Below are 17,970 nucleotides of genomic sequence, written 5' to 3'. Positions count from 1 at the left end.
ACTGTAACCCTAGCGCTTGGTAAATTGAGGCAGGTGCATCGTGAGTTCAAAGTCAGTCTGGGCTACATAGCAAGCCTGTCTCAAAATATAAAAACAAAAGGCTGGCTCTCAAAGATTAGTTGTTTGCTATTGACTGGTTTTATGTGGGCAGACAACTTCAAGAAAAAAACCCATCCAGATTCTCCTTTATGGCCGGCCACCATGACATGGAAACACTCAGGATTTAAGACACACACCAAATTAGTCTTCCTCTCAAGAGTCCTAAGTAGTATTCTGTCCTTTCTCACACTTCAGTCTCTCCACTGGCTCGGGGACTGCTAGGCAAGGGCACCATGTCTCTCCTAGTAGCAGGCTTCCACACTAATCCAACATTAGTTGGCAGTTTCACTCTGAGGACCAAACTATTCTTCCTGATGCCTTAGAAGCCCAAAATTGCAAAACAAAACAAAACCTGTCAGATGAAAACATCCTCTACCCCTCAGTTAGTGTAACCGGTGAGTCACAGCATTCTTTCATGTAGCAATTTCCTTCCCAGTTAACTGGAAAAGCATCATAGACTGTCCTCAAGAACCAAGTTCTAGCCCCAGTTCCTACCACTAAAGTTCCTGTACATTATTAGTCTCAGGATCTATGCTGGCTAGTTTTTATGTCAACTTTACACACACTACGGTCACCTAGGAAGTAGGACTCTTAACTCCATTGAAGCAATGGCTTCCTAAGAATGGCCTATAGGTAAGTCTGTAGGACACTGATGACTGAAGTGGAAAGGCCCAGTGTACCACAGCAGGTACATACAGTCCATAAAATTTTAAATAAACCATTTCCTACTGTGCATTTAATAATCTTATTTTTCCCCTAATTACAATCAATATTATAACAGAGACAGTAACAAACATGCTCAAACGTGAAAACTAGAAGAGGAAAATAAAACAAAAACAAACCCCAGAGCAGATGGGTCCGAGGAAACAAACTGCTCTGAGGTTGAGAAGCCCACAAGGTCTAAGCCAGCATAACCAACAGGCAAGGGCGATAAAATAACAATCAGTGTAACTCAGGACTATCAAGTTTTTCACTTAAATGTCACATTATAAAGTTGGTCAGAGTTGTAAATTCAGACACCAGGACTTTGTTTAAGGTCTAGGGCATGGAGAGATGGCTCAGTGGTTAAGAGCACTTGTTCTTGCAGAGGACCTGGGTTTGGCTTCCAGTAACCACACACACACACACACACACACATTTAAAAATTAAATCAAATTAAAGCTCTAGCCAGTGGCAGAATTCACTAAATATCAACTCTTTACCTGCATGAGAACCTGGACTTCTGCTAAGAGGAGAAAGGGAGAGGGCCCCATGGCCCTCTGGGCTGGTGGGACCCAAAGCAGAATCAGAGGAGCAGGTATAGGAATTGAAGGCAGGAAACTGCTGAAGGTTCTCTAGGGGAATGTGGACTTCAGGATCTGCAAAGCAAAGGTTAAATAAGTCCATTACATAACTGTTTGGAATTTTTCTAGAGAGGGGCAATCTGGAGAGCCTAGAGGATGCAAACAATTAAGAATCTATGCCTTTGCTTTCATACAATAATCCATGCTATGTGTAATCCAGAATAAAGGAGGCTGGAACAGTAAGAGCAAATTTAAGGCCATCCTAGGCTATATAAACCAGAGCCGTACCCCCACTCCCTCAAAAAGAGAAGACTAGCTATGGTGCAAGCCTAGACAGCTTCAGCTCTTAAGAGACAGCTCAAGGTCAGTCAGGTCTACACAGTAAGTAGGTTCAGGCTAAACAGTGAGCTGTTGTCTCAACAAAACACACACCAAAAAAAAAAAACTTTAAATGAAATAAGAAGAGAAAAAAGACAATAAAACTTTTTTTTGAGACATTTGTTTTCTTAAAGTTTAGGGTGTATAGTTGCTACAAGGTTCTAAAAGCCCAAGCATATACTCACTTCACTTTACCAAGCCAACTTTTATTTGCCATAGTAGATGGAACTGGGAGAGCTTAGTCCTTTCCCCAGTCCTCAGCTTGTCTGCCCCCCCTTTTCTCTGAGACAGGTCTTCTCTGTGTAACAGTCCTACCTGTCCTGGAACTGGCTCTGTAGACCAGGCTGGCCTCGAACTCACAGACACCCTCTACCTCCTGAGTGCTGGGATTAAAGGCATTTGCCACCACGCCCAGCATTTTTTTTTTTTACTTTATCTCTGCATCTAAGTTTCCAGTCTAAGTCACCAGACCCTGCTCTAGTGCTTGTTTTCTAGTGGATAATGAGGCCCTCAAGTCACATTAATCCCCTAGACTTAGTGACTTATTCTAGAGTCAAATCAGAAGATTGCATCCTGATCAACAGAGCTCTCACGCCCAAACCCTGCACATGTTTTCCATGGGTCTGAACAATCATGTCTAAGGCAGGCAGCTGCCCCAGCACTTTGAACAGCACTCCAATTCCCTACCATGGAACAAATGGCAGAGCATAAGCAAGCAGCCTGGCTTCTGCAAGGAGCCGCATAGATTCACACACAGCAAAGCTAAGCAAACACAAGAGCTCCTGAACTTACACCTGCCCTGTCTCTTGTTCTCCTCCATTTCAATTCTCCGCTCTCGGCGTCGCTCCTCTCGAGCCTTCTTTTGGCGCTGACGCTTTCTTTTCTCAATGTCATCTGTGGGTTGGTCAAGTTGTAAGAAAGCCAGATCACCCATCATTAACTACTAGATGACTAGTAGCCAGTGGGTCATCTGGCCTAGACAAATGACTCTTTCAGGATATAGCTTAAGCCCTTCCTCCCATACTAGGTTCCCAGTACAAAGAGAAGCAAAACAGTTCTTTCTCACCTGAGAACATCTCGAGAGTTTCCTTAGAAACCACAGGAGGCTGCAGAGCCAGTTCACAGATGCTGAACTCACAGGTGAGTGGCAAGTGAGAGAGATACCTATGGCGCTGTCGAACATCCTACATTGAAAACAGAACCAATGCTCAACAGCTCTTAAGAGCAAAGGATCTCAGCCCAACATCCCAACAGTATACACACTCAGCGCTGTGACTCAGAAGAAGAATGCCACTGTTACTGCTCTTTTGAAAGGCAGATACTATGGGCAACCTACAGGTGGAACATCCATGGGGGCGGGGATGATAGAGAGATGACTGAGTGGTTAAGAGCACTGGTTGCTCTTCCAGAGGTCCTGAGTTCAATTTCCAGCACCCAACAGTGGCTCACAACCATCTGTAATGGGATTTGATGCCCTTTTCTGGCCTACAGAGCACTCATACCCCCCACCACGCAGAAAAAAAAAAACAAACCATTCATCAATTCATCAGACTCAGGGTTCCTTGGATTGAGCTGCAAGTGAGTAAATTGAGCCCAGTAACAAACTGATCTAAAGCTGGCCATTGTTTCTAACTGTCTGGGGTCCACTATCAGAGAGCAAACAGGAAAAAGCAAAGTGTATGTACTCAATGACAATGAAACAAAAAAAAGCCTGGAACTGGGAACCACTGATAGAATCAATGACAATGGAAAGGAGGAAGGGTAAAGCAAGACCTACTGAGTGGAACACAAAACCAAAGTCAGTTCACTTAAGTTTCTATTCCTTTTCTGGATTTATTTCATGCAAACTTTGGATTTTTTGTTTGTTTGTTTGTTTTTTTTTTTTTTTTTGAGACAGGGTTTCTCTGTAGCTTTGGAGCTTGTGCTGAAACTAGCTCTTATAGACCAGGCTGGCCTCGAACTCACAGAGATCCACCTGCCTCTGCCTCCCAAGCACTGGAATTATAGGCATGCACCACCACCGCCAGTCACCCAAGGATCTTTTATTTTACATCTACAATTCTATAATCAACACATATTTACTGAATGACAAAAAATTCACATATGTAAACCAAACCATATTTCAAAGGTACCTTTCAAAACTAAAAACATACTCCTGTCTGTGTGACCAAGCATAAAACATTGACAGACTTTGGGGTTTTGAACATTTCTCTCAACGGTAAAAAGAGAGAAAAAGCGAGGGTATGGTGGTGCACACTTGGCCAGCCTGGTCTATACAACAAGTTCTAGCATAGTCAGAGAGCTACATAACAAGATCTTGCCTCAAAAAATAAATAAAAATCAATTTAAGCTGGGCAGTGGTGGCTCACACCTTTAATCCCAGCACTCAGGAGGAAGAAGCAGGCAGATCTCTGTGAGTTCGAGAAGCAGGGCAGTCCATCTGACACTGAGACCTGGCACGATCTTAAAGCAGCATCTAACATTTAACACAATTCACTGCACCATCTCTAACAAAGAGATATAAATCAGGTCGCAGGATAGAGCTGTAGCTCAGTGACAGAATGCGCCAGCACACACACACTGAGTTGTTACCCAGGACTACAATAAGCTTAAACAAACAAAAAACAATTTAAACAAACCATAGCACTTCTGTGATAGAGGTAGGAGAGACACAAGTTCAGATATCCTTAGCTATAGAGCCTAGGCTGCATGAGACACCCTCTCAAAAAAATTAGTAACGGTCAAGTGTGGTGGCACACACCTTTAATCCCAGCACTTGGTAAGCAGAGGCATAAGGCCAGTCTGTTCTAAGTAGCAAGTTTCAGGACAGCCAGGGATATAAAAGAGAAACCCTGCCTCAAAAATAAATAAACAAATAAACCACAACAAACTTATTAAGGGCCCCAAAGGTCTCTATAGTCTTACTCTAGTTAGGCCTACCCCAAAGAGATTAGACTAATGTCACATCCTGCTATTCCCCTCTACAGAAAGCCTTACCTCAGACATGGAATACCCAGCAATCTCTACCACTGTCGCTGAGATCTTCTCTGGGCTCTGCTCCAGGCTGCCATACTCCCGCACAAGGCAGCGCACATTGACTGGGTGCAGGAACATGTGTTGTCCATCCTCCGCTAAAGACAAGAGCTCTGTCACACAAGCCCAGGCCAGCCTTCAGCAGGGACCTCTCCCAGCTAGGCCTGCCACTCCTAGTTGCTGCTGAAAAGCAGTCAGTCAACCCCCAGGATCTGGTAAAGACGCCTCCCCCTGTTCAGAGTACCAGGTCATCCCTTTCAAATACCTCTTAAGGAAACCAGCCCTCCTCCTGGGTCCCTCACCTTGGTAGAAGTAGTAACAAGGAGAGCTGCTCAGCTGGGTGAAGCCTGGCATAGTGATGGGTTCCTCCTGGCTTGACTCAGTACAAATGGTCCCCTCCCCAAGATTGTCATCTGCTGCCTCTGACTCCTCACAGGCTTCTGGCTCAGACACTGCTTCCTCTTCTTCTACCAAAGGGAGAGCAAGAGGACGAGGGGAATCCAGAGAACAAACTTCTGCAGTTTCTTCATCGAAAGCAGACAGATACTCTAGCACACCCTGCTGGAACAAACCGTAGGTCAACAGAAAGTACTATGCCCTGTTCCATGAAATGATGTGGCAAAGATAGGCCTAAGATCCCTGGATGCTCATCTGAGCTCTCATGGCCATCCCCATCCTTGGAAAAAGCTGACAGACCTGGTCACAAGGACACAGCCAACAGTCACCATCTCTTCCTACACCAGCCCCACAGCCCACAGCAGTCTTAAGAACGGCAGTCACTCAGTTCTAACAGGCACACTGACCTTCCTGGGTTGGAAAACAGACTCCTTCGCCAGGGGAGCCATCAGCACCAGTTGTTCCAGAGCGGCTACAACTCCAGGGACCTCCCCTCTGCCTCCAGCTACTCCAGACAGAGCCTCTTCCCGAATCTAAGACCACCAGAGAAAAGACCAGAAACATACTCATTTTGAAGGTCAAGCAAGAGAGTGATTCTCACGGCTCACGTTGAAGAATCCTGTTTGAGAGGATACAGTAGATACTGAATTCTTTCTTTGGCTAATTCAACTTACTCCAATTTCTTAACAAGTGTTGCCAAGGCCTGGCAGACACTCCACAATGTCTCCCAAAACACCTTCATAACTCTAAATATTTTCCTAGACAAGGACAAAACTAACTTGCTTATTAACTGAGAATACAGCTCAAAAAGAAACCCATCATGACAGTGAGTCACAAAAACATTCTGAGTAGTTACTTTTAGCTCTCAAAGAATCTGAAAGCTCTCAAAGTCAATCCTTCCTTCCTCTTACCACTTAAATAACGTTTTCAGTCTCCTGGATCTGCGGGAACTTGGTTTTCCGTTCCCAATTACTTACCTTAACCTCCTGGATAGCAGCCTCGATAAAGCAGGACTCAGGAGTGTGCTTCTCCTCTGCAAGCTGCTGCTCCAGGGCTACTTTCTCTTCCAGAACTACTCGGTGCAGCACCTGTTCCTTAGAGGCCAGCAGCAACTTGGAGTACTGGCTGTGCTGTTCATCTGCAAGAAAGGCAATGGATCACAAAAACACAGCTCTCAGGTGCTGTGACTGAATAAAACTGTCTCACACATACTTTTTCTGACCTAGGAAAAAATGAGACTAAGTATAACTTCCTGAAAACATTAACAATAATCTTAAACTAAGTTAACTCAAGAAGTCTAAGAAACCAGAAAAAAAGGGCTGGGGAGATGGCTCAGCGGTTAAGAGCACTGGTGGCTCTTCCAGAGGACCCGGGTTTAATTCCCAGTACTCACATGGCAGCTCACAACTGTCTCTAACTCCAAGATCTGATATCCTCACACAGACATAAATGTAGGCAAAACACCAATATACATGAGAATAAATAATTTTAAAAAATCAGTCTAATATCTACTAATTAGAACATTAAGCCTAACCATAAGGAAATGCTTAGAAAGGTGTTTTCTAAGAATGAGGCACTAGTGATGTGAACAAGCACTGAATCGTCCATCTACTGTATAAGGGCTGGAGACAGCTCAGCAGTTAAAAGCATTTAAATTATTTTTTTTAAATATTTATTTGTTATGTATACAATATTCTGTGTGTATCCCTGCAGGCCAGAAGAGGGCACCAGACCTCATTTCAGATGGTTGTGAGCCACAATGTGGTTGCTGGGAATTGAACTCAGGACCTTTGGAAGAGCAGGCAATGCTCTTAACCACTGAGCTATCTCTCCAGCCCCGCATTTAAATTATTTTAAAAATAAAACACGATCTCTGTGTGTTTGAGGCCAGCCTATTTTACATAGTCACTTCCAGGACAGCTGGAGCTACATAATGAGATTCTGTCTTGAAAAAGCAAAATCCAGGGCTGGAGAGATGGCTCAGTGGTTAAGAGCACTGGCTGCTCTTCAAGGGGTCCTGAGTTCAATTCTCAGCAACCACATGGTGGCTCACAACCATCTGTAGTGAGATCTGGTGCCCTCTTCTGGCGTGCGGGCATACATGGAGGCAGAATGTTGTATACATAATAAATAAATCTTTTTTTTAATATTTATTTATTTTTATGTATACAATATTCTTTCTGCATGTATGCCTGAAGGCCAGAAGAGGGCACCAGACCTCATTACAGATGGTTGTGAGCCACCATGTGATTGCTGGGAATTGAACTCAGGACCTTTGGAAGAGCAGGCAATGCTCTTAACCGCTGAGCCATCTCACCAGCCCCAATAAATAAATCTTTAAAAAAGAAAAATCCTAGAGCCATACAATATACAACATAACAGTTGTCAGACTAGTATAGCTAACCCCAATCTCAAAAAAATGAGTGAGCTGAAGAAGCCTAACATTTTGGGGGTACCTTTAGGAAAAAGACTCATGGATGGCTTATTTCCTTACTTCCCTAATACTTTGGTTTTTTGAGACAGTTGTCCCATGAAGCTCAGGATGGCTCCAACTTGTTATAGTCAAGGGTGACCTTGAACTTCTTCTGGTCCTTCAGTCTCAGCCTCCAAGTGCTAGGATTACAAGTGTGCATAACTCTGGCTAGCTCTTCCCTTGTGTTTCTGTTCTGTCAGTGCTGGGAGTTGAACCTATAGATTTGTGCATGCTAGGCTGCCCCTGTTTAGGGATAGGTTCTCATTATATAGCTAAAACTGGTTTAGCCAAAGGATGGATTTTTATTGTTGCTGTTGTTTTTGAGACAGTATTTCTCTGTCTAGCCCTGTTGTCCTAAAACTCACCCTATAGGCCAGAATGGCCTTGAACTCAGAGATCCTTCTGCCTCTGCCGCCAGAGTGCTGGGATAAAAGGTGTGCACCCTCTAAATGACTCATGCTCACCTCCAAGATGAATAGGCTGGTCTACATTCATCCACTTGGATTTAGGCAAGGCCACCAACACTCCTTTCTCTCTCTTCATCAGCTGCATTGTAATGGTATCACCCACAGCGTACTGGCGTGACTCTGTGGCAACAACACTGAGACAACGACGTTTAGCAGAGTAAGATGAAGCAGAGTGAGAAGGCAGCAGGCTAGGGTCTAATGACTCTCAGTCTTACCTCTTGAGATCCTTCTTATGCACAGAACTGTAGCAGATGGGACATTTACTCCAGGCTTTCTCACTGAGTGAAAGATAATGCAGGATGCATGCCCAACAGAAAATGTGTCCACAGCGGGTTATCTTGGCTGCAGTAGGTGGATAGAGGCATATTGGGCAAGATGGCACTTCATGGCTACAGATGCGCTGAAACACAATGACAGCAGAACATCACTGCTTTCAGAACTGACTATGGAGATGCTGAGAAAGTCTCTTGTATCTCACCACTTCTTTACCAGACTGTCTAACAGAAGAGTCGGCTAGAGAGCCGGCTCAGCAGTCAGAGCACTTGCTGCTTCACTGTGTGGTCTGAATGAGAATGGCCTCCATGCCATTCCCAGTTAGCTCTGTCTCTGCTTGCTGGGTGTTGTTTCAACATGTAAATTCTCAGCTACTGCTCTAGTACCATGCCTGCTGCCGCGTTCCCCTCCAGGACAGTCATGGACGTATCCTCGGAAACTGTAAGCAAGTGCTCAATCAAACAGTTTCTTCTATAATTCATGTCTCATCACGGCAATAAAAAGACATTGCTCTTGCAGAGGACCCAGATTCAGTTCCCAGCACTCACAATATAGCTCATGACCCTCTGTAACTCCAGTTCCAGGAGATCTAACGCCCCTTTCTGGCCTATACAGGTACCAGGCCTGCACACAGTGTACTTACAAATACATAGGCTCTGGGCAGTGAGTGGTGGCACACACCTATAATCCCAGCACTGGGGAGGCAGAGGCAGATCAATCTCTGTGAGTTCGAGGCCAGCCTCGTCTACAAGAGCTAGTTCCAGGACAGGCTCCAAAGCTACAGAGAAACGCTGTCTCGAAAAACAAAAAAAGAATAAATAAAGCCTGTTTAATAGTAAAAGTATAAGGATACACAACACATTTTAAGTAAATTAAGAAAGCCACAATCATGGGTTAATCAAATAGGACAGTTAACCAGACACTTGGAGGGTCTACATTACAGGGAAAAATGACTTAAATTACAGCATTCCATTTACATTTTTAGTTTTTCAAGACAGGGTTTCCAGTAGCTATGGAGCCTGTCCTAGAACTCCTTTTCTAGACCAGGCTGGCCTTGTACTCAGAGATCTGCCTGTTTCTATTTCCGAGTGCTGGGATTAAAGGTGTGCAACACCACTGCCCGGCTACAATAATTTATTTATTTTTATTTATGACCAGTAACTAGTGTTTTGCCTGCATGTATGTCTGTGTAAAGAAGTCAGATCCCCCAGAACTGGAGTTACAGACAGTTGTAAGCTGCCATATGGGTGTTGGGAATTGAACCCTGGTCCTTTGGTTCAACAGCTGAGCCACCTCTCTACCCCGGCTACAATTTTTAAATATATATTTAGTAGAGGCATAAAAGTTCACATTTAATTTACTAATCATCTTCCAATAGAGTAGTGAAGACCTTCACTTTACGTGTGTTTGCTTTTTAAACAATGTATATAAAATATTTTTTCTTCTAAGGCATTCTATGTCATTCTTAGATGACTGTATAAATTTTTAAAGTAACAGGAGTCCAAATTTGTCAGAGTAACATACATAAAAAGCAATAGCACTTATTATTTTAAAGTAACTAGATCATATACCATTAGGATCAGCAAGGAGACACAAGTTCATAACCTAACCAGAAAAAAATGCAAGCATGGCTTTGCAGAAAATGCAACCACTTGATAATCTGATACTACTTACAACAAGTGGCTGCCAGTAAAGAAAAGTCTATGTAGCTGAGCACAGCCTGGGTAGGAAGGTAATGAGAGCTCCTCTAACAGAGTCCTGGTTAGGACTTCCTTGACAAGTGACTGATAGAAAGGAATGCTTACATACCCTTGGAGCAGAGCCTTCCATATCCCAAGTCCACTTGGTAACAAAATAAACTCCAAGAGGAACAAGAAACTGACCTCAGTAAAAATATGTGCCATAAGGCTAGTCAAAAATTGATTTCCAGCCGGGCGATGGTGGTGCATGCCTTTAATCCCAGCACTCGGGAGGCAGAGGCAGGCGGATCTCTGTGAGTTCGAGACCAGCCAGGTCTACAGAGCTAGTTCCAGGACAGGCTCCAAAGCCACAGAGAAACCCTGTCTCGAAAAATAAAAGAAAGAAAGAAAAAAAAAGGTATCCTAAGTTAACGCTGCTTGCTAATGGCTTTTCTTTAGCTCTCCCGCTGACGCTGCTCCACTCACCACTTGTTCCACAAAGTCCCAGTTGACTAAGGTGTCAGGGTCAGCAAAATGAGCTGTGTAGTCCTGGTCTTCAGACACCACAAACTGGCAGCTAAAAAGAACAGGAAAGACAGAGGGTATGGAGACTGTCAGATCACCAGGGCCTCAGCACAAACTCGTCACCTTTCAGAGGCCATCATGATGCTGGTGAAGAGCAGCTGAGGCGAGGCTGTGACAGCATAACCCCAGACATTTGCCACAGCTCTGAGCCTTGGCTCCATGAGGAGTCTAGACTCAGTGGGCAGATGCCCAAATCCATTAACTATTTCTTCTGCTTCCAAGTCCAGCCAAGTTCCCTGCTGTTCTCCCTTGAACTAAAATTAGCTCAGACTGAGACTTCCTCCCTCAACCCTTGGACCCTATGAATACAGCTCATCTTCCAGGCAGTAGAAAGCTATTCTCAATCATTTGAGAGCAGTCTGCATTTAAGTACACAATGATGCTTTGGTTTATACCCAAGAGCCAATCTTCTATCTAATGACTCACAAAAGCGGAAGGGAGGGTTAGGGGCAGCTTTCCTGCCTACTCCATCTTTATCAGTTCCTAGCAATGAGCCTTCCTAGAACTTCCTAGAACATAACAGTTGGCCTCCACATGTGCACGAGAAACACACACATGCTGGAGAGATGTCACTTTAAGAGAAAATACTGCTCAAGCAGAGAACCTGAGTTCAGTTCCTAGCACTCATGTCAGGAGGCTCAAGGCTGTCTAAAACTCCAGTTCTGGGGGGAACTGAAAGCCTGTCCCACTTTGAACACCAACACTCATGTGCACACACAGTTTAAAATAAAATCTCTGAAAAACAGGGTGCATACTTTTTTGTTTGCTTATGTTTATTCAATAAAAAAAAAGGCTAACATAAATTTGTGTGTATGGGTGTTTTGCCAGCCTGTATACCAGCTGAACGTAGTGCCCTCAGGGCTAAAAGAGGGCATCAGGCACCCTGTAACAAGTTACAGATGGCTGTGAGCCACTATGTGTGTGCTGGGAAAAAAACCTGGGTCCTCACCAGGTGATGAGAGCAAATGCCTTTAATCCCAGCACTCGGGAGGCAGAGGCAAGTTTAAGGCCAATCAGGGTTATACAGAAAACCCCTGTGTCAAAAAATAAAAAAACAGGAGTCTGGGTCCTCTAGAACAGAAGCTAGTACTCCAGCCCCCAGAGTGCTAACTTTGTGCAACCATTTGATCAAAAGTGCCTGGTAACTAGAGTTAAAGCCTTGAGAGAGGGGCTGGAGAGATGGCTCAGAGGTTAAGAGCATTGCCTGCTCTTCCAAAGGTCCTGAGTTCAATTCCCGGCAACCACATGGTGGCTCACAACCATCTGTAATGAGGTCTGGTGCCCTCTTCTGGCCTGCAGACATACAGACAGAATATTGTATACATAATAAATAAATAAATAAATAAATAAATAAATAAATATTTTTTTGAGAAAAAGCCAAGGCATGTTTCCCACTCACAATGGTGGCTCCAGCTAGAATCCACAGCCTAAGAAACATTGTATTAACTGCATAAGGGAAAGAACCACAGCACTCAAAGTCAAGTGTGCCCTGCAAAGCATAGGATCTGTACAATTAGAGCAGAAGAAACAGTGCTAAACCACACTGGCCTTTCCAAGAAGAGCTTACCATTGAAGATCTTTGCTTGCACCTCAGCTCTTCCTCTACTAAGCTAAGCACAAACACTTAAGTCAAAACTGTTCTTCTTTGGTCCCCACCCTCCCTGGACCCATGATTTCTTCCCAGTCCACTACATAGCAAGGCTCAGACCACACACCATTCCTAGCCCCGGAAGTAACACCAAGCACTATGTTCTCTAAGTGCTGAGAACATTCACTCAGAAACATGACAGGAAAAAAAGACAACATCAATTTCTTTCCTATTTTTTCCCCCATAATAGTTTAGAGGAAGTTTCCTTCACAGAGTTCAACCCATCTAAGTAGGTTCAATTTCATTTTAGGAGTGGAAATACTCACTTGGCCTGTAAAAAAAGTTCCTTGTTAAAAGGCTTATGTCCCCACTTGTTTCTTTTTCCCCAGCTGCCATGTCCACTGCCTTCAAAGTGACCTGCCTGGCCACGGGGTTCAAAGGTGAAATTCAACAAGTGGTTCAGGTTGATCTTCTTAGGGCCAGAGAACTGGGCAGGGCTAAACTCTGCCCGTTGAGCCTCTGCTACCTAGAAAGAATGACAATATTTTAGACTGAAAGAATTTACCAACTGATAGCAGAAATCAACACAATCCTGCTTCCACATGGCTGAAGACAATAGAACACTGGTTTAAATGCTTGCCTAAGATATGTATGGAAGTGAAAAGAGGAAAACGCCTTTAGTATGATTTGGGAGCTGACTGGTGGTCCCAAAAGAAAAAGCCTGGTGGGGGCTGGTGAGATGGCTCAGTGGTTAAGAGCACTGCTTAATCTTCCAAAGGTCCTGAGTTCAATTCCCAGAAACCACATGGTGGCTCACAACCATCTGTAATGACGTCTGGTGCAAAAAGAGAAAAAAAGAAAAAGCCTGGTATAGCTTATCTTTCCACCTTTCTAATGTGACAACTAGAAAATCATGCTGCTGAAGCTGGGGACATAGCTCAGTGGTAAAACACTGACTAGCATGTGCAAGGCCCTGGATTTGATCAGTAGATCTGCTAAAAAAAAAAATAATAATAATTCCCCAGGTGTGGTGCTACATGCTTTTAATACCATTACTATTCAAGCCAGCTCCTGGTCTACAAATCTGTAGGCCAGCCAAAGCTATAGAATGAGACCATTTCAAAAAATAGCACTTGTTTCTGATGCAGAGGTTCAATTTCTAGCCACCATATAGCATCTTACAACAGATTCTAACTCTAGTTCCAGAGGATCTGACACCTTCTTTTGGCCTTTTCCAGTATCTGGCACAAGAACTACTGCACAGACATACATGCAGGGAGAGCACTCACGCACACAATAATAAACAAATACATGGCTTTGGGGAGGGGGCGTGCAGGAGCACTGCATCTGAGGCAGTCTTGCTGTAGAGCCTTGGATCCATGCTCCTGTTTCCCAAACGCTGGACCACAGGCCTGCAGCTTGCTTTCCACTAGACAGCACCATTCTACAGTTCAGACCATGCTGTTGACAAACGTATCTCTTCACTGTCATACCTGAGCATCACTTGAACCAGAAACTCACTGTGCTCACAATTTTGTTTGTGGATTGTCTATGTTTGAGACAAGTCTCACTATGTAGTCCTGACTTGCTTGGAACTCTAGAGACCTCAGTCCACCACCCCACCACCTCCACCCCACTCCCATCTCTGTCTCCAGACAAAGTAAAATCAGAGATATGTATGTGCTTCCACACTTGCTTAATTCCAATTTTTTACCTCTACCCTCAGGTCACTGAACCAATGATCCAATCTCCCAAATTCCCTTTCCTTATCTTAGTTCCTAGGATTCCTTCTTCTATCTGCTGAATTTAAACAACAATACCTCCCTACCCCGACCCCAGCAGCTCCAGTGCAGAAACATGAATACAGTCACACAAGGAAGTCTCAATAGAGTAGCCCCTTACATTGCTAGCAGCCATACTGCAATTACACTTCAGCCCGTTCATCCTACTCTCCCAAAAAAACCCTTCACCCCTCAAGCTCCCAAACCCACTCTCAGATCACCTTACACTGAGAAAATAAGCACCATGAATTAAGAGCACCACAGCCTGCTGCCACGCCCTCTCATTACTGTGGCTGAATCAATCAGCAAGACTCTCATTTATGCCAACCCTGTTGCTTCTTCCTACATGTCTAAGTCAAGAGCACTGTGAAGCCCTCAACCATTTTCCCTGAGTGATTTTTTTGCTCTCATCAGCCTCCCTGTTAGGAGATATGCTGTCACTTCCCTATCCCTCACTAGAAAATCTCTCCTGCACTCATACTTTAAAAAAAAAAAATTAAAAAGGTTTTACTAAGCCAGTTGTGGTGGCCTACATGCCCATAATCCCAAGCACTCAGAAGACAGAGGTAGGCAGATCTCTGAGAATCTAAGCCTAGTCTACATATACGTTCCAGACCAATCAGACAGCTATCCAGTGAGACCCTGCCTCAAAACAAATGAATTCTAGGTAGTTGAATCTATGTGAGTTCAAGCCAGTCTGGTCTACAGAGTTCCAGGACTATACAATGAGACCCTATCTTAAAACAAGACCAAAAAAAAAAAACCAAGATCCCATTAATATTTTTTAAAATTATGTGTATATGTTTGTGTCTATATATGGGTGTGTGAATCAGAGTACAGTTGCCAGAGGCCAACAACAATCCCCTGGAACTGGAGTTACGGGGACTGTGAGCTGACAAAGACAGCCTTCTGCAACAGCAGAGCGCTCTTCCTGATATGCCATTTTCTCCAGCTCCTCTCACACTTAAACCACCACCTCACCGCTCTACTTCCCTTTAGAGCACAGATAGCAAATTACTGGCTATGCTGCCATTTCTTCTTCCCATCTTCCCACTGTCCCACGACTCTAGGCCAAGCACATTTTTGTCATCATTCCACCCCAATGACCCAAGGCTAATGACCTACTGACCAACCTTCACATTTTCTAGTCTAGTCTTACTCAACAGCAGTACTTGAGCAAAGTGACAAGCATTTCTCAATGGCTCTCAGTTCTTTGTACCCCTTATTTGGCTTCTTCCTATTCAGAAATCAGTGCTTGAGTCTGAGCAACTTACAACACCCTGTAATGCTCCCTACAACACCCCGTAGTACTCCCTACAACACTCTTTAGTGCTCCCCACAACACCCTGTGGTACTCCCTGCATGGTTCTGCAGTTTTAAATTCTAGCAGTGTTCCCTTGCTTCATTCAGCTCTCTCTCAGAATCTACCTCTGCAGCTTGACTGATGGCACAGGCCTGTGATATACAGCAGACTAGGCCATACAGTGATACCTCTCAAAAAGACACTATGGAAAAAAAAAAAAGGAAGAAAAAAGAAAGTACCACACAGAACAAGAGTTCCTCCAGCACGTAATTTTTTTTTTTTTAATTCTTTCCCTTTTCCCCCAGCTACACTGTTTAACCCATCAGGTATATAGCATACTTGTGACTGACATGCCAGATTAGAGAATTAGCCCCTAGAGGACAAAGAGTGAATACTTTGTCTAACGCTGCACTTCAAACTCCTCAGTTGTTGCTGGCACAATCCCAACAAGTAAGTAATCCTTTTACAAGTACATCTACTAAATCTGTCTTGTTCTGTAATGGCTACACAGCACAGACAGTCAACAGGACACTGAGCAGTGTCTTCTCCATTAGTACTTATGCTGCTTCCTAAATCCAGCAGCTAGAACACCCTCCATATCAAGAATCTTTATTCTCAACAACAATCTAAGGAACTCCTAAAGACAGGTGTCTGGGACTAAGGACATCAGCATTTACTCTGTAAAGCAAATATCACTACAGTGAATCATTTCTTAAGTAGTCCAAAGGGCACATAAAATGCAACAGTGATAGTAAAGGACAATACACATCTGCTTTCCTTTCTCAAAGGTGACTGTGAAGTGTTGTGTGTGTCGTCCCCCCCCCCCCCCCCGGAGGTTTTCATAGCCCCTAGGGGAGGAAAAGAGGCAAGGTTCCAGGTCTGGCTAACCTTCAGCTTCTAAGGACAGCTTGAATACCTGCTCTCTCCCTCTCTCTCTCTGATTCTTTCCTTCTGCGGAAGGAAAAACCAAACCAAAACAAAGTTCTGTAAAGCCATTCTTGGGTTCCATACCTCATCTCGTCTTCCACCATTAGAAGAAGAGCTAAAGGGTTTGCTGCTGCCACCACCTCTCTGAGGAGGCATCTTGTTAAAAGTTTTGCTTTTCTGTGAATTGGAGCGACGGGACTGGTTGCTAAAATTTTCATTTTTGGGGTAGGAAGGTTCACGCTTGCGACTGTAACGCTTGGATCCATTTGAGTTCTTTCCATCTGAAAGCAAAAGGAAACAGTAATAAGTTTTTATGTTTTTCCACCTGCATGGCTGATTTATCTTCTAGAAGAGTTATATTTATTAATAAATAAGGAAAATGTGCCTTACCACAACCTCTAAAAAAAGCTAAGCTTAGACCAGAGCCTTGGTGCTTTAAGAAAAACCAACCACAGCAAGGCAGGGCTTTGTTTGGTTTCGGGACAGTCATTCTGTACTAAAGGAATGGATCTGTTCTGGAAGCCTGACAGGAACAAGGCAGACACTGCCCTTGAGTTTACTATAGTGTAGAATTCTGTACAAACTCTACAGAAGGATGACCTAGGCTTTAGCAGATATATCCAACAAGCATATAAAACAAGGCCAGGTCCTGAAAACAGACTGGTATTGGCATAAGAACAGACAGGAGGAACAATGGAACAGAATAGAAGACCTGGATATTAATCCAAACATCTTCAAACACCTGATCTTTGATTAAGAAGCAAAAAATATCAAATGGAAAAAAGAAAGCATATTTAATATTTAACAGGTGGTGCTGGCATAACTGGATATCAACATGTAGAAAAATGAAAATAGAGCCATATCTATAACCATGCACAAAACTCAAGTCTAAATGGATCAAAGACCTCAACATAAAGCCAGCCACACTGAACCTTATAGAAGAGAAAGTGGGAAGTACACTTGAATGCATTGGCACAGGGAACCACTTCCTAAATATAACCCTAGCAGCACAGACACTGAGAGAAACAATAAATGGGACCTCCTGAAACTGAAAAGCTTCTGTAAAGCAAAGGACACAGTCAAAACAAGGCCTGGCATGGTGTCATATGCCTTTACTACTACCACTCAGTAGGTAGAGGTAGGGAGATCTTGAGGCCAACAAGGTCTACAGTAAATTGCAGGACAGCCAAGGCAAGAGACAGTTTGTCACAAAACAAATTGACAGACCAAAAGCTGAGCTCTAGGAGAACATCAGATCAGTTCTAATTACTTCCTCTCAAAAAATGTTTCTGGCTTTTTTCTTCAATTACATAAAAGAATTACATATTCATTAACAGATTCGGAAGAATATACACCGAATTATAAAAATATAAAACAATTGAAAGTACCCATGAACTACTACTTCATTAAATGCTCAAATTTCCTTTCTCCCCTTTTTGCTCTGTGAGCTAGGGCTTTACTCTACAGGCCAGACTGTCCTAGAACTCAACTTTCCTCCTGCCTCAGCCCCTGAGCACTGAGCCTGCAGGCACGCCCTCACCATGCCTGGCTTCTTTTTATATACTTGCCACATGTCGCATACAAAATATTCTTTTGTTACTTTATGAGCAATTTCATATATCTCTAGTCTTCAGCCAGTCATGGTGGCTCATACATATTGATCTACCCATTTGGGAGGCTGAGGCAGGAAGATCATCCAAAAGCT

At 43.7% G+C, this 17,970-nt stretch overlaps 1 protein-coding gene across 4 annotated transcripts in view; it reads right to left on the bottom strand.

The window, feature by feature from the left end:
- Rnf10 (ring finger protein 10) overlaps nt 1-17,970 on the bottom strand; it is a 38,499-nt gene that overhangs the window by 5,216 nt on the left and 15,313 nt on the right. For 2 of the 4 annotated variants that reach the window (XM_075982380.1, XM_075982397.1), the window contains exons 2-13: nt 16,350-16,546; nt 12,581-12,780; nt 10,568-10,658; nt 8,345-8,529; nt 8,127-8,263; nt 6,167-6,327; nt 5,597-5,722; nt 5,096-5,351; nt 4,758-4,891; nt 2,827-2,944; nt 2,553-2,654; nt 1,302-1,457 (exon numbers count right to left, since the gene is read on the bottom strand). In XM_075982380.1, the coding sequence (XP_075838495.1) occupies nt 1,302-1,457; nt 2,553-2,654; nt 2,827-2,944; nt 4,758-4,891; nt 5,096-5,351; nt 5,597-5,722; nt 6,167-6,327; nt 8,127-8,263; nt 8,345-8,529; nt 10,568-10,658; nt 12,581-12,780; nt 16,350-16,546 (1,863 nt within the window). Of the gene's footprint in view, nt 1-1,301; nt 1,458-2,552; nt 2,655-2,826; nt 2,945-4,757; nt 4,892-5,095; nt 5,355-5,596; nt 5,723-6,166; nt 6,328-8,126; nt 8,264-8,344; nt 8,530-10,567; nt 10,659-12,580; nt 12,781-16,349; nt 16,547-17,970 lie in introns of all 4 variants that reach the window. The other 2 variants (XM_075982370.1, XM_075982389.1) reach the window with 1 other exon arrangement.

This window comes from Microtus pennsylvanicus, chromosome 1 (assembly GCF_037038515.1).
Source record: "Microtus pennsylvanicus isolate mMicPen1 chromosome 1, mMicPen1.hap1, whole genome shotgun sequence".
In the NCBI taxonomy this organism is placed as follows: Eukaryota; Metazoa; Chordata; class Mammalia; order Rodentia; family Cricetidae; genus Microtus; species Microtus pennsylvanicus.
The sequence above is the reverse complement of the archived record's forward strand: the minus strand, read 5'-3'. Positions and strand labels throughout refer to the sequence as shown.